Here is a 17,148-nt window from a genome sequence, read left to right on the forward strand (position 1 = left end):
GACCGCCTCCCTACGTGGTGATGAGCCATAAGCACAACGTCAGGTTTCCATGCTCTGACGTGCTCTCTGCTTCTGTTCCTTACCACTGTTCTGACTTGTATGTCCCCCTTCATTTCTAACACCTAGGAATTTTCCAGGAACTTCTCCTTTCATCTTGTTTTAAATCCCATCTATTACTGAAATAATTTTTCAAATATTTTAACTGATATTTCCACACATTTAGAGTGAGGCAGGAAGGCAAGAAAAGCCAGAGAGAAGAGTCCCTCTTCATCAATTCAACATACTGAAAGAAAATCATATTATTCTTCTATTTGTATTTTAAGCTCAAGCATCACCCACTACGAATTATTCCCCTACCCCCTTGGGTCCCTTCTTCTTTGACCCTCTACTTAACTGTAGTAATTTTAAAATAAGAAAAATTTCAGCAAACATTTTAAGCAAAATTCACACCAAAAACAGAATCCTATTATACTACCTATAGGTACAAAAATAAAATATATCCTTCCATTGCCTAACACTCATACTCACCATTTCATTGGGATGGACCAAGAACAAATAGATCCCTGGATGTTTGTCAAACACCTGAAAGGAGCAATTGGCTTGTTCCATCCGACAAAGTGCTTCAACACATAATTCATCTAAACAGAAAAAATAAGGCAGTAAATAAAAGATATAAATCTTATCAACTTATCAAGATTTCCTAAATCTGGCTCCTTCAGTTGCTCTGTAAAGAAATGAAAATTTGTTCTTTTTTTTCATACTGAGGCATAAAAATGCTTATTATGTAAATGCAGGAACAATATTCACCTATCTGACAGACTTATCAGTTTATTACAGTGTATTCTTAGGAATTATTCTGACTTTACTAGAATATAGCTCTTTTTTTACACTTGGCAATTATCTTCATAGGTTATCTTCTTAGAAATATAGTCATAGTTCCAATTCCATTTGGATTTTACCTTTTGACCCACCTGGACTTTATTTGGTACAGGAGTGAAGAATGAAGTCAGCTTCCCCCCCGCCCCAATTGTCCCACTCCTATTTATTGAATAATCTACTTACCCTAACAGATCTATCAATTTTAATGTGTCAAGGTGCAAAAATATTACGCTAGTGATAGTGGCTGGCTTTGGGACTGACGGAGATAATGACGTGACAAACATGAGGGGAGCTTCTGGGATGCTGATGTTTCTTGATCTGGATATTGGCTATACACGTTGTGTTTAATTTGTAAAAATTCATCAAGTTTATATGCTTTTCTGGATATATTATTCTTTAATAAAATTTGAAAAATGCCTTCTTAGAATCTTAAAAATCTAACTACTTTTGATTTAGAGATATTTGCTTTATCTAATCAAATCTTTGGATCTACTTTTCAGTTCACTAAAAATACAGAAAATAGAGAAGTTAAATAACATCATAAGAAGGAAATCAGAAAAGTCCATAAAGAACATTACTCTGTAGGACAACTCTATGTTGTCCTACAGAGTAGGACAAGTCAAATTCATGACAAGGAAAAAAAACATCACATGTGCGTGTGTGTACAAATACAGTTGTCCCTTGGTACGTACACACAAGAGATTGGTTCCAGGACACCTCCCACATACCAAAATCCATATATATTCAAAACCTGCATCACCCTGAGGAACCTGCATATACAAAAAGTTGGCTCTTTGTATATGCAGGGTCTTGCATCCCACAAATACTACATTTTTGATCCAGATTTGGTTGAAAAAAAGATCCCAGTATAATTGGACCTACATAGTTTAAACCCATGTTGTTCAAGGGTCAACTGTAGATTGTTTTGAATTAAAAGAGATGAAAACTATGAACCAAATGCAATGTGTGATCCCTGACTAGACTCTAATTTAAACAAACCAGCCAAAAATACATTTTGCAACTACTAGGAAAATGTGAATAATTTCTAATTTCTTCTATGCCTTCCCTTCTGTGTTCTAGCCATAGGTCTTACCTCAGAACAGCAGCTTTAGCATAAAACCACTGGATAGCTTCATAATTAGAAAACTTTATAAAATGCAAGCTTCTCAACACAGATTCATAACTAATTTCTTCCTCCTCTACATGTCGTGCATGTCTCTATGGTCTGTGTTCTGTTTTTCATCAGATAAATGTAATAAACCAAATATTCCAAGACATATGTAGAATTATATCTTTCACTTTGGTTACCATGACTAGATTTTAGATGCCATAAAGGTACTGTTATTTTATTAGATTTGACAGAGTAGGAAAATCCCTTTACTTTTGAGAGATCCATACTATTAAGAAACAGTATCTTAATAATATGTGTAGCACACAAATTTTCAATATAAACCTAAATTCTTACAATCTTAAAATAACAAAACTGATATAACTTGAGGAACACCAAAGATACTCACTAACACGTTCATGTAGAAGCAGGTAAGGATATTTGAGTATTTCAAGAAGAGGAACTCGAAGCTTATTTTCAAAGTCTTGGCCAGTAAAGTCAAACAGTTGTGCCTCTCCATTGTTGTCCACTATATATAATTCATCGTCATCTCCAATTTCTGCCTTCATGGATTTTTCAAAGTGATTTATGAGACGTGAGGTTTCTAATTCCCATAAAACCTAAGAAGAAAAGAAAAATGGGCAGTATGCTTTATATCAACATAATACACTGGATGTGATGGTCATTCTAGAAAGCCTTTTCCTAAGTATAAAAATTCAGAAATTTAAACTACTGTACATCATATATTAGATTTATTTAAAGAAAAATTATCTAACCAGGGCCACTTTTACGAGATAAGAGTTTGAATACACAGAGTATGAGATGTTTAAACACTTTTCTTGCAGAGTTTTGCTATAACTATGTCAACATTCCTATCAACTATACTATTCAAAAGGAAATGAGAATCTGGACCTTTTTTGTCAAAGTCGTGAGGTAAGCCTTCTGTGCCTTCCCTTCTGTGTTCTAGCCATAGTTCTTACCTTAGAACAGCAGCTTTAGCATAAAGCCACTGGATAGCTTCATAATTAGAAAACTTTATAAAATGCAAGTTTCTCAACACAGATTCATAACTAATTTCCTCCTCCTCTACATATCGTACATGTCTCTATGGTTTGTGTTCTGTTTTTCATCAGATAAATGTAATAAACCAAATATTCCAAGCCCCATATTTAGAATTATACCTTTCACTTTGGTTACTATGACTAGAAAATGTGCATGCCCTTTGGTTTATACCATTTACCCATTAAAAAAAACAAAAAAGAAAGAAAGTTATTAACCAATTAAAAAAAACTCATGTCATTCAGATTCAAGAATGTAGCACTGACAAATACATTGTCATAAAAGAGTAAAATAACCACCCCATGACTCCATTTGATAAAATTATTTTATACCAAAATGACTAAATGTGACAGATCATAAAATTCTGCTTTAGGTTTTAATTCAATTCCATCAGTGATAAGCATTTACTCAGCACCTAGTATATACCAGGTAATGAGTTAGGTACTTGAGGTATATTAGCCTTCAAAGTTTAAATCATATCATCGTTTCTGTAAATGCTTCCACAGAGCTCAAACTTATTCTCTTCCTATTTATCAAGCTCTGAAAAATACTGCCCATCTACTATAAATTACCTCATGCAAGAATGGTAATTCATCTCTTGCTTTGTGGTACTCAGTCACACACTCTAAGCAGTAGCAGAGGTCTTCATCAGCTGTTTGAAATTCACTGGATTGGGTCTTAGACACATAGCACTTTAAGAAGTCAATGGTGGAACCACCACCTGGCGTACACCAACAACATGTGGTCATTCTGCACCTACAGCCAGAAAAGATGACACCTAAGGACTCAAGAAAAAATTAACATTTCAGGCCTATTCTGAGTGATGAAGAGGTATACTTCCTACTTCTGACCCTGGTCTTCAACTTAAAATGTTTCTTCACAGCCAGAACATTCTGCTGGCTAGCTTATCACTGACTAAACTCAAATCTGTGCCCACTCTTAAAAAACTTTTATCTTTGACACGTAAAAAATATTGAGAAATGAAAGCACTGTATTTGTAATAAACATCATAAGTGACAGGATGGCCTTGCTAATAAGCTAACAGGGAAAAATAAATTATCTAACCCACAGTCTCTAAGTAATGGCATGTACCTTAACTCCTGTCTTTAAGATTAATCACACGAGCTGTCTCACAAATTGATCACCTGTGGTGATCACTACACAGCATCTGAAAAGACCTGAGCAGACAAAAAGTGTAAATTCTCCAAAGAAATCCAGACCCAGTGGTGCAAATGGTGGTTGCTGGTTGTCTGACAACAGAAGAGGCTCTATTACCAGCCGAGCAGCAACCATCATTTTTTTCCTCTTTCTCTGTCTCCATTAAACCCTTCAGCTCCTTCTACTCCTGGCCAGCACTTCCCCTTCTTCCTTTCATGTGCCGCACCTCTTTCTCCTCCCTCTCAGAGAAAGTAAAATAAACTTTTTAACTTCTTTATATCCTAATCTTTTTGTTGAGAATTCTTTCGCAAGCCTGAGTACGAATTCCCACCCCACCCCTAACAATAAGGCAATATATAGCTGTGCGATAGAAAAGGCTCAAAACTATGTAGTACTTATGGAAAATACACAGAGAAATAGCCTTAATCAACATATTCAAAGTACAGATTTTGAAGTGTTGTGTTATAGTAATGTATTAGAGTCAAAGGAAAAAGCTCAGGAATCCTTTTGCATTCCCAGAAGCCACGTTCCAGAAATCTCTGGAAACATAAAAATCCATAAATAATAACTTGTGCAAATAACAAAAACACATATAAATGTGAAAGAAAAATGGATAGTCTATTGAGAGCTTCTGAAAGTTGTCAGTGGTTGGGCACAGTGGCTCACACTTAAGCTCAGGAGTTCAAAACCAGCCAACATAACAAGATCCCATCCCTACCAAAAAAAAAAAAAATTGCTGGGCATGGTGGCACATGCCTGTAGTCCCAGTTAGTCCCAGTGGCCGATGAAGGAGAATCACTTGACCCCAGCAGTTCAGGGTTACAATGAGCTACGATCAAGCCACTGTACTTCAGCCTGGGCAAAATAGGGCGAGACCCTGTCTCAAAATAAATAAATAAAAGTTGTTAGGTCCTAAGGAAGACTGACCTTTGGAGACAGTTATGGAGCTTGACCTCTTAATTACTGACCTTTTGCTATAGGTTAAATTCCTTATTTTCTTGTGACTGGTTCAGACCAGATGACACCTGAGATAAAAGACTCCATGACTGGGATAAAAGATCCAAGACTACTACGCACATAACGTGGAATGTTAAACATACCCTTCCCAAAAGGAACACTGCCTATAACCAAATTGCTGTAACTACACATTAACCTTGTACAGAAAATGCTGAAATCTTATTAAGCTTCCCCAGACACTGCCTACATAAATGGCCCTCAAACCTCTTTCCATTTTGGAGCACTAACTCCATCTTTTACAGTCTGTGTTCTCCCAAGTGGCCATCCTCAAATTTTGCACTCAAATAAACTCAGTATTTAATTATATTGCCTGAATCTGGTTATTAAGGTTGACACAAAGAAGGATTTTCTCTTGTTTATAAAGCACTTATATGAACTTGTATATACTTAAGTATGAACTGCTGCCCATAACTCACTGTTTTTCAATGCACTGTAAACTCTATATAGGTGCAAATGTTAACTTATTGCTACCAAGTTTAACACTTATAGTTCTGACCTTCTTCAACTTTGTTTTTTTTTTTTTTTTTTTTTTTTTTGAGACAGAGTCTCACTCTGTTGCCCAGGCTAGAGTGAGTGCTGTGGCGTCAGCCTAGCTCACAGCAACCTCAAACTCCTGAGCTCAAGCGATCCCCTATCTCAGCCTCCCGAGTAGCTGGGACTACAGGCATGCGCCACCATGCCCGGCTAATTTTTTCTATATATATTTTTAGCTGTCCATATAATTTCTTTCTATTTTTAGTAGAGGTGGGGTCTCGCTCTTGCTCAGGCTGGTCTCGAACTCCTGAGCTCAAACGATCCGCCCACCTCGGCCTCCCAGAGTGCTAGGATTACAGGCGTGAGCCACTGCGCCCGGCCCAACTTTGTTTTTATAACACCATCAGAACCTCTACAGTATAAACTCAAAAGTTAAAAGGGTTAAAATGAAATAATCTTCCAAATCCTAGCAATCTCAAAAACAGAGAGGTAGCAATACAGTAACAAGAAGAAAGAGGAAATCCCAAGAACGAAATTGTTCAAAAGTTTGAATGAAAACTTATAAGGCGGGTTTATTAGAAATGCAGATGACATGAAACTGAAAGGATTAGCAAATAGGATGGAAGCCAGAATCCAAAGACGTCTCCAGCTTTAAAAAGGTATAACAAAAATAAGCTAAAATCCTACATTCTTATTCCGATAACTAAATACATCTAAAAGCTAACAGACCCTGTTCTCTACAAAGAAATAGAAAAATTAGCTGGGTGTGGTGGTGCACACCTGTAGTCCCAGCTACTTGGAAGGCTGAGCCAGGAGGATCACTTGAGCCCAGGAGTTTGAGGTTGCAGTGAGCTGTGATGACACCACTGTACTCCAGCCAGGGCAACAGAGCAATATCCTGCCAAAAAAAAAAAGAAAAGAAAAGAAAAGAAAGAAAGGAAAGAAAGAAAAGAGAAGAAAGAAAGAAACAAAAAAGCTAACAGAAAGCTGTTAGCAAACAGTATATTGTGGCTAAATAAAAAGCAAATGTCTTCACTGATACTGCATCAAATAGATAAATAGGCTGGGGCAGGGAAAATGCAAAGTAGGTCTACAGGATCTTCTAGCGCCATAGAGTCAACTAGAATAGCTCCCTGTGGCTAAGGCTGAAACAATTTGAACAAAATAAATAATGTAATATTGGATTATAACCCAAAGTACAAAATAAACATATTAATCTATACTGATATAAATGACTGAAAGATGGGAGAGGAGGGACAAATCTTCCTTTAAAGTATTCATTTTATTTGCACTTCGGTCTCTTAAGTTTTTAAAGTTTAAATTGACTGCAATCTGTTACCTGCCAAAATCATGCTTAAAAGAACTGATGTTTGAGAAATCTCCGTGGAGTTTCACTTTCTATTCTTATAGCTTCTTAAGTTCACTTTCCACACTGAATCAGATCACCGGAAAAACAAACAGCTTCCTCAAATTGTTAACTTCCTAGTATTATGGTATTGGCTACATAGGGAATTCCAAATAATATATATAGATACTCTCTGTTTCAGGAGGTGAAGCTTAACCACAAACCCCAAGCCCAGTGCAGGCTGAACTTAGTGAAGCACCTCTGAAGAAGAGTTTGGAAAAGGAAGAAGCACGGAGATACTGGCAAACACATCCTTACCAGTGATAAGCCATGTTGACACACCCCTGACATAATGTGATAAGGAGGTAACCTGAACTCTGGTTTGAAAAAAACCCTTCCTAAAAACCCATGACCCCAGACCATTCATGGGGGGGGGGGGAACCAGACAAACCCACATTGTGTATTATCTAAATAATTATCTGCCAGTCTGCAACAAAAGAAAGAAAACCACACCCAAGGAGAATTTAGTGTTGTTTCATATGAAAATAATGGTTTACTGGGAATTGGCCAGAAAACTATCCAACAGACCTATCTTGAGAAACTTGACTTTAACTATCCAAGAGAGGTAAGTATCAACCTAAGGGGGGAGGAGATTACAAAACCAACTACAAACTTAACAAAGTTCATTTCATAAACTGAATGGATCTAACCCATGCATTCTCATCAGGGGTGATATTACCCTAAAGGGGATGAAAATTGGTTAGTGGGACATGAAAAATTCCTACTCTTTTCATGTGTAAAGCCCAGACACACAGTAAAGAGATACATAATATATTGGTGCTATTAAAATTCATGGGAGGGACAATTAGAAAAGCTGTCAAAAAAGTCTCCTTTCAAGGAAAAAAAGGGACAATAAAAGGTTAAGAAACCTAAGCAAAGTCACTGAATATCGGGGTATGGAAATTTGACAGTGTGAGATTTTTCAATGAGTCTCACCCTAAAATTCAGAGTACATAATCTTTGCTAATGTGAAATCAATAACATCTCAACAGAAATTATGCTTTACTGCTAAGGCTTTTGTGGCACAATATCAGTTTCTAAAATAAACTTTTTAAAAAATTCTCTAATTTCTTCTTATACCCATGATTAAGTAATTATATACATAAATGCCTAAGTATAATCACATACATGTATTTGTCTTGTGAATTAATTTTTTTAATTTAATATTATTTTTACTTATGCTTCTGAAGCATACTTTCTTCTTGTTGCGAAAAACAATTTGGGTAGCTTTCAACATTAAAATACACAAAAGGACATTTAAAAATGAGATTTCAAAAATTTTTGAGAAATCAAAACTTAAATTTAAAAGAAGTTTAATTTCACTAAGTTCTACACTAGGAGCTTCTTGCAAAGCAGAGTAAAAGACATTATGAGTTTACCAGTTCCCATCCAGACCAAAAAAAAAAAAAAGTGTGCAAGTTCAGCTGCAGAGTCCTGCCCTTTCCTGACTTCCTGACACTAACTCTAATTTAATTACATTTCATTAATGCCTACTTTGCACAAGGGCACTGCAGACGAAGGAATGCCAAATAACATAATGCATAAATTCTTTGCTATGTTTCTGCAGAATATAAAATTATTTTATTCACAGAAGAATTACTTATACCTAAATGGTCAATACCATAATACTAAGACGTTAACAATTTGAGGAAGCTGTTTTTTTTCCGGTGATCTGATTCAATGTGGAAAGTGAACTTAAGAATAGAAAGTGAAACTCCACGGAGATTTCTCAAACATCAATTTTTTTTTTTTTTTCCTGAGACAGAGTCTCACTCTGTTGCCCAGGCTAGAGTGCCGTGGCATCAGCCTAGCTCACAGCAACCTCGAACTCCTGAGCTCAAGCGATCTTCCTGCCCAGTCTTCCAAGTAGCTGGTACTACAGGCATAGGCCACCAAACCCAGATAATTTTTCTCTATTTTTAGTAGAGATGGGGTCTTGCTCTTGATCAGGCTAGTCTTGAACTCGTGAGCTCAAGCAATTGTCCAGCCAGGGCCTTCCTGAGTGCTAGGATTACAGGCGTGAGCCATCACACCTGGCCAACATCAATTGTTTTCAGCATGGATTTTGACAGGTAACAGACTGCAGTCAATTTAAACTTCAAAAACTTAAGGGACTGAAGTGCAAATAAAATGTTGTATACTTTAAAAGAATTAACAAAACAGGAAAAAAAAACCCTCTATTAAGAAAATTACACAGTTTGTTTTTTATTTGACTCAGAGAGCTAGCCTACTTCCACAGCCCAAAAAGCAAGAGTAATTTTCTCAAACTAGATGAGAGTTACTGCCACGAACAGCTAAGTGCCATGGAATCCAGAGTAAGTCAACGACAGAAACATATGCTTCCATGATCCTTTTTTTTTTTTTTTTTGAGACAGAGTCTCACTCTGTTGCCTGGGCTAGAGTGCCGTGGCGTCAGCCTAGCTCACAGCAACATCAAACCCCTGGGCTCAAGCAATCCTCCTGTCTCAGCCTCCCAAGTAGCTGGGACTACAGGCATGCGCCATCATGCCTGGCTAATTTTTTCTATATATTTTTAGTTAGCTAGGATTACAGGTGTGAGCCACCGCGCCTGGCCTCCATGATCCTTCTTCAAAAAGCTATGATGTGTGTGGTTATGTCCCCAAATTTAAAATCATCATTGGCCTGATGGCTAAGCACAGGAAATCTCAATAGGGTCTATTTAAATTTTTCTTTTAGGGAAAAATTATTACTTCTAAATGACTGTGAATCCTGTTAAGTTTTTGTACAACTGGGATCGTCCTGAGGTCTATTTTGTAAACTCCATTGGACTATAACTGCTTGGAATCATTACTGAACCACAAATGGGGGTGTCCAGACAATACCCAAGCTTCAGGACAGAAATAAGAACACTGCTCTGAGCACCAACCAAAAAGAGAGCTGATTTGTCAAAAATAGAGGATGCTTTACCCCAGGTATAGCTGTAACCTTCACACACTTATCTTCAGGATATCACTTCCCAATACTAGCTAGACAGAAACTTCAAATAGCAATCCCTTTCCTCTATGCTTCCCAGCAAAACATCTTAAAAAAGTGATTTAGATTTACTACCTCCCACTTCTTCAGCACCTTTGCACTTGGCTTCTACCCTTACAGTCCACTGAATGCTTTCACAAAAGTCCCTAATAATCTCTGTATTACCAAATCCAATAGGCTCTTCATTTGACTCCTCTAAGAGAAAATGTTGACAATGCTTCCCTTAGCTACAACACACCCTTTCCCTGACACTTCCTCTACCCAAGTCTCCTTCACAATCACCTCTTCCTTTGTTCCCCGTCTAAATATCAAAGTTTCCAAAGGCTTGTCTTGAGAATTCTAACCTCTTCATCAATACTCTCTTTCTGGGGGACCTAATTCAAACCACTGCTTCTACTACTGCCTATATTGAAGCTTCCCAAAGACCAAGACTATACATAAAACTCTTAATGCAATGCACCATGTTCCAACTACTCAAGAAATGGCAGCCTAGCCTAGAACCCCACATAGATACATTTAATATCCAACTGCATACAGCATATCTCTACTCACATGTCTGACAGGAACCTCAAAGTAAACATGACCAGAACAGAACAAAGTTCTTCCCTTAAATCTGTTACTCATCACCTATTCCCTTCTCTGATGGCATTGCTATCCATTCACTTTTCAAAACAATAACCTGGGAATTATCCCATAGACTCCTTCTCCTCCAGCCTCCATCTCTGAGTTAAACAGATTCTACCTCCTTAATTACACCTGTACTTCTTCTCAGTGCAACTGCCACTACCTTAGTTTAATACACTTTCATTATTTGCCCAGATTACTGAAGCAGCCTAAATGATCTCTCTGCCTCTTGTTTGATCACCACCAATTCTTCCTCCAAAATGCTGCCGGAAGCTAAAGCACAAACTGGACTTCACAAGCACAAATGATGACGCCTCCACAGTTTTGGGATAAAATTCAAATTGTTGAGTTCAATATACAAGCCCTCCATGATCTGGCTTCAGCATCATCTCTTGCTATTCCCCCACACTTACCTCCCTTCATCTGCTCTTCCTAAAATAACTCAAGATGTCTGGCATTCCCTGCCTCTATGAAAGTTCTTCCACCTACCTTGAACATCCACCTCTCTGCCTGGTTCTTAACTCTGAATACACATCAGACTCACCTCCGCCATTATTTAAAAAAATGTAGATGATTAGATCCTGTTGATAAAATTTAGTTTCACTTTTAAAGAACTCCACTAAGTGATTCTGACAGAAAGTTAGATTTGAGAACAACCAGTGTGCAACCCACCAGAGCGTCATCACGTCTGGGAGGCTCGTCTGACCCATCCTCTCTTCCAGCCTGTCTTTGATGATCTTCTCTATCCCCTTAGAACCGGTTACATGTTTCTATCATTGCACTTACCTTGGTGGTCTGAACTTCTGTTCACAAAAATAATTACCTGGGCAAATGGCCTACAGAAAAGTGATCCTCTCAGTCGAGACTGCTGGGCTTATTTGTGAATGAGTGAGGATTTGCATTCACATATACCCAGACCTTGGCCTCAAAAGAACATTTCTGAAATTAAAAAGAAACAAAAGTGGCTTTTATACTCTTTACCTCATCGGAGCCCTGTATCAATCCTATAAAGTATAGACAGATATTGCCACCTGATGAGGAAGCTCAGAAAAGTTAAGGTTACACAACTTGTCTGTGGACACACAAGTAACAAATGAAGGGCAGAAGTGCAATTCTGACTCCCAGTTCCACACGAGACTGTCTCCACTCAGGGCACTTAGTCAAAAGTTTCCCAAATTACCAAGCGCAAATAACGCCAGTCCTAGGATAATCAATAACAATTCTATCACTTATCAAATAGCAAACTCGTCCTCTTAGTAGGGGGATGCTCTTCCCCTACAGCAGTCGAGCCCGTTTCACTCGGGGTTGTGCGAATCTTGGGCACGTCCACCGCTCCCGAAGGGTGGGCAGGGCAGACAAAGCCCAAGCGGCCGGCTGGAAGCGCCCCAGTCCCTTCAGGCAGGGGAGGGAAGGCCCAGGCGGCCAATGGGAGAACCAGACTCATATGCTGGGGCCAGAGGTAGGAAGGGCGGGAGGTAGGAGCGTGCGTCAAGGGGACGGACACTTTCCACAGCTAGACCTCCCTCCCACTCATCCCCAAGGAAACTACGCAGTGCCCACGGCAAAAACAGCTCACACGAGACCGCAGCGTAGACAGCGGGACGGGAAGGGGGTCCCAGCGCCCAGGCCCCCAGCGTGCAGGAAGGACAACAGTGCGGCCCGCCAGCCGACGAAGGGTGCTCCTGCCCCCTGTGCCGCGACCTCAGCCCTCCCGAGAGAAGCGGCCCAGCACGCCGCCCCTCCCCCACCCGCCCGGCCTCTCGCGCAGCGACGGTTACTCGACGCGATCCCGCGCGCACAAGCTGCGCGCGCGCGCGCCCACGCCCGCCTGGCCTGCAGTCTCGAGCCCGCCGCTCTCCTTACCCCGCTCAGCCTCGCGACAGCCGCTAGCCCACCTCCATGCCTCGGCCCAACAGCCAGCAGCAGGCGGAAGCGCGAGCCAGCCGCCCGGTCGCCCAACCCACAGCCGCGGTGAGGGCAGGCCCCGCCCCCCGCGCGGCGTCCGCCGTCCGCAGGCCCCGCCCCGGCCGCTGCTTTCTTGTTTTGGTGCGCCGAGGGGCGGGGCGTGGGAAGAGGGGCCGCGGGGCGCCGCGGGCCAGCCCAGGCGCCGGACGCTGGCGTCACTTCCGGGCCTCCGGGGCCCGTCCAATCAGGAGTGCCCGTCAAGTGGCAGGGGAAAAGTTTGCCGCTGAGCTGTGACTTCCCCTGGGCCGGGGGGCCCGGGATGCGGTTAGGCTAGGGAGAGGTCCAGGGCTACCCTCCCTCCGTTTCCGTTCCGTCTTTTTTCTTCTCTTTTCAACGGCTCAGGTGTTTCAACGGTTGTGTTAAAGGAAATCTGATTTCCTTTAAAGACCACCTAAAATATACCGTAACTTACGTAAACACGGAATTTCAGGAGAATATATATATTACAGAAAAGGGATACATTAAGTATTGTAAAGAATACATGCGATACAGAATACTACGAGTAAAATCCACTGGAAAGCCTACCCACTTTTTTTAACGCCTACTACTGACCCAGATAATGAAGCATCACCACTGTCTTATATTCTAATAGCGGAGAAAGGAAAACAAAATAATTACTAGCAGTGATTCATGCTATAAAGAAAAGAAGAGACTTAGGTGGACCCGACTCAGGTTAGTCAGGGACAATATTACCCAGGAGAACCTCAACTCGAGAATGAGAGGGAGCAAGCCAAGGAAGGACGGGGGGAGACACCTCTGGGGAAGGAACATTCCAGTAAGGGGGCGTGGCTTGTTGGAAGGGCGTGTTGTCCGTTACGGGAATTTAACAATATGAGGATTCCTAGTGAAGGAAGGGAAGACCGTTATTTTCCTGTTTTGTTTTTCTCCATCCTGTCAACTATTTTGGCCACATTCAAAGAAAGCGTTTTTATACTTTTTTAAAAGGACGTGAGTGGCTATTAAAAATTTTGAAAAAACAGAGAAACAGGATGGTAAAAACCACCTGAATTGCTATGTCCCCAATAAACTGTGGTTAACATTGTGATGTATGTCCTTGGAGAATTTATGACATAGATTTAGCTGTATATTCCTTAAACTGGCTTTATTAAAGTATTAATATATATGAAAAAATATAAATGTCAGGCTACTGACCACAGTGTATAAAACAGAACATTACCCTGAATTCTGAACAGGGAGATTTAACTAGTAAACATGATAACTCAGGCCTAGGCACCCAGATACTTTTATGGGCACACAAAATGTTTTGACTGCTTATAAAATCAGGAAAAAAAGTGAAAGTTTACGTTGAAGAAAATGTATTACTATATAACATTAATATATTTGTCTTTATACCAACAATCATAAAATATCATTTTTATTTTTTATGGAGAAAAGTGTCATGAAGGTGTAAGTGCCTAGGGTAAACAAAAGTCATATAGTTTCATCTTGCCTCTGAAGTTCCCTATGGGCCTTACCTTATAATGTTCTCACATTTGTTTTTATCTGTAAACATATTAATAAGTTTTGCATACTTTTAAATTTTTGATATGGAATTATACTGAATGCATTTTTGTGCAAATTGCTTTTTACACTCAACATTATGTCCTGAGACTCATTGATCCAAGGTACATTCAGAGATTGTAAAGCCCAAGCTTACACAATTTGTAGGATGTTCTTAAACAGAAGCACTGCAATAAGATTTGTGAAGGCAAAATTAGAAATGAAAATTAATATTCATTTGGAATGAATAAGTACAAATCACAGATCTATAAAACTGACAAAACTGGCATGGTATCTCATGCCTGTAATCCCAGCACTTTGGGAGGCTGAGGCAGGAAGATTGCTTGAGGCAGGGAGTTCAGACCAGCCTGGGCAAAAGGGAGACACTGTCTTTAAAAAAATTTTTAAATTAGCAGGGCATGGTAGCACACCTGTGTAGTCCCAGCTACTTGGGAGGCTGAGGTGGGAGGATTGCTTGAGCCCAGGAGTTCCAGGCTGCAATGAGCTACAATAGCACCACTGCACTCCAGCTTGGGCAACAGAGCAAGACCCTGTCTCTATTAAAAAAAAAAAAAAAAAAAACCTGACAAAACCCACAAAGAAACAGAAAAAAAATAGCATAACATTTAAACTGCCAACACAATTTGATAAAAGTTAACATATTTTGGCTGCATACACTTTACCTCAATTGACAGTAAGACATAAGATAATTTTCTTAGAAAGATAATTGTCTTTTCTCTGGCAAGATTGAATATATTTTATTAAGAGTTTAGGAAAGTTTCCTTCAAATCCCTGTAATCCCAGCACTTTGGGAGGCTGAGGCAGGAGGACGACTTGGGGCCAGGGTTCAAGATCAGCCCGGGCAACACAGTGAGATCCCTGTCTCTACTTAGATAATAATAACAATAATTTAAAAATTAGGCGTGGTGGTGTGTGCCTGTAGCCCCAGGTACTCTGGAGGCTGAGACAAGAGGATTGCTCGAGCCCACGAGTTCAAGGCTATAGTGAGCTATGACCTTGCCACTGTACTCCAGCCTGAGTGATAGAGCAAGAGTCTCAAAAAACAAAACAAAAAAGAAAGAAAAAGAAATTTCCTCCAAATTAATGGTCTAGTTTGTTAATGCTGTGTAAGTTTTCTTTCGCACATGAGCTGTAAGATTCAGAGCACTTAAAGTTTCCTGGTGAAATAATTGAACCTGAGTACTCTGAATTAGTGACACTCAGTTACCAGGTCATTACAGAGGTTCTCATTTTCAGATACATCTTGTGATTTTATTTGTCAGTATTTTATGTAAAAAAAATGAAATTTCAGCAATTTCCCCAGTTTAGTCAAGTGACTCACTTCTCTATGTTATTTGGATTATCAGCAATTCAAGAGCTTATTGCTCATTATTTCTATTTGAAAGGATCATTTCTTGATGAATTAGTGAATTTTTTTTTTTTTTTTATGAGACAGAGTCTCACTCTGTTGCCCAGGCTAGAGTGAGTGCCATGGCGTCAGCCTAGCTCACAGCAACCTCAAACTCCTGAGCTCAAGCGATCCTCCTGTCTCAGCCTCCCAAGTAGCTGGGACTACAGGCATGCACCACCATGCCCGGCTAATTTTTTCTATATATATTTTTAGCTGTCCATATGATTTCTTTCTATTTTTAGTAGAGATGGGGTCTCGCTCTTGCTCAGGCTGGTCTTGAATTCCTGAGCTCAAACGATCCACCCACCTCGGCCTCCCAGAGTGCTAGGATTACAGGCGTGAGCCACCGCGCCCGGCCTGAATTAGTGAATTTTTGTTACAATAATTTTCATTGATTTTGTCATTCATCTTCACTCTTACCTCATCTTCCATTAATTGTCATCATGTTTATATAATTTATATACAGCTGGGCACGATGGTGGGTGTCTGTAGTCCCAGCTACTTGGGAGGCTGATGCAGGAGGATCACTTGAGCCCAGGCGTTCAATTCCAGCCTGGGCAATATAGCAAGATCTTATCTCAAATATATATATATATGTACACACATAAATATATTAATAATTTATATACATTTACATATAATTATACACAAAATACATGCATTTTATGGTTTGATGAGTTTTAATAACTTTACACTTTAGCATAGCCATCTCCAATCAAGATAGTTGGATAAACATGAAGCACTGAAACATAGTCCTAAACTGAATATTCATCAAAAAAAGCTAACGGTGTGTGTTTGGTGGTGCAGCGCTGGTATTATCCACTACAGCTTCATGGAATCTGGTCAGTTGATTACAGCAGATGTCTACTGCAACCAATTGGATGACATGATGAGGATGCTTGCGATTAAGCAGCCGAAATTGGCTACTAGAGACAGGCCAATCCTCTTACAAGACAAAACTTGACCACATGTCGCACAAACAACGCTGCTCCAACTACAGAGGCTGGACTTGGAAACTCTGTCACCCATTGTATTCACCAGACTTTGCACCAGCTGACTACCACTTCTTCCAGGCTTTGGACCACCTTTTACAAGGAAAAATATTTAATTCTCAACAAGCCATGGAAAACACCTTTCACGATTTCATGGCCACTCATTCTCCAGGCTTCCTCGTTGCTGACATAAACAAGCTACCGTTAAGATGGCCGAACTGTGTTCATAGTTTAGGTGCATACTTTGATTAATTGTACTGCTTCTTGTTTGAGATATAATAAACTACACTTTTAATTCAAAAGCAGACATTTCATATTTAATGACCTAATAATTTGCTGGCAATTGAGGAGGTTGGGAGACTCCTATCTCAAAGTACCAATGTCCTCGGGGGCCTTTGTTTATAAGGGCACTAGTCCCATTCCTGAGGACTCTGCCCTTATCACCTAATCACCCACCAAGTCCCCCCCTCCTAATACCATTATATTGGGAGTTAGGATTTCAACATATGAATTTTGTGGGGACACAGTTTATAGCAGTGCCTTTGCAAGTGATAGCCCCTCA

The 17,148-nt window shown here is 39.8% G+C and overlaps 1 protein-coding gene across 1 annotated transcript in view; it reads right to left on the reverse strand.

The window, feature by feature from the left end:
- Positions 1-12,604, reverse strand: part of SETX (senataxin) — a 70,025-nt gene extending 57,421 nt beyond the window's left edge. Inside the window, exons 1-5 of the mRNA XM_069476998.1 lie at positions 12,582-12,604; positions 11,542-11,657; positions 3,619-3,802; positions 2,397-2,607; positions 529-638 (exon numbers count right to left, since the gene is read on the reverse strand). Of these exons, the coding sequence (XP_069333099.1) occupies positions 529-638; positions 2,397-2,607; positions 3,619-3,795 (498 nt within the window). The 5' untranslated portion in view covers positions 3,796-3,802; positions 11,542-11,657; positions 12,582-12,604. The remainder of the gene's footprint in view (positions 1-528; positions 639-2,396; positions 2,608-3,618; positions 3,803-11,541; positions 11,658-12,581) is intronic.
- Between the last annotated feature and the right edge of the window lie 4,544 nt (positions 12,605-17,148).

This window comes from Eulemur rufifrons, chromosome 7 (assembly GCF_041146395.1).
Source record: "Eulemur rufifrons isolate Redbay chromosome 7, OSU_ERuf_1, whole genome shotgun sequence".
Taxonomy (NCBI): Eukaryota; Metazoa; Chordata; class Mammalia; order Primates; family Lemuridae; genus Eulemur; species Eulemur rufifrons.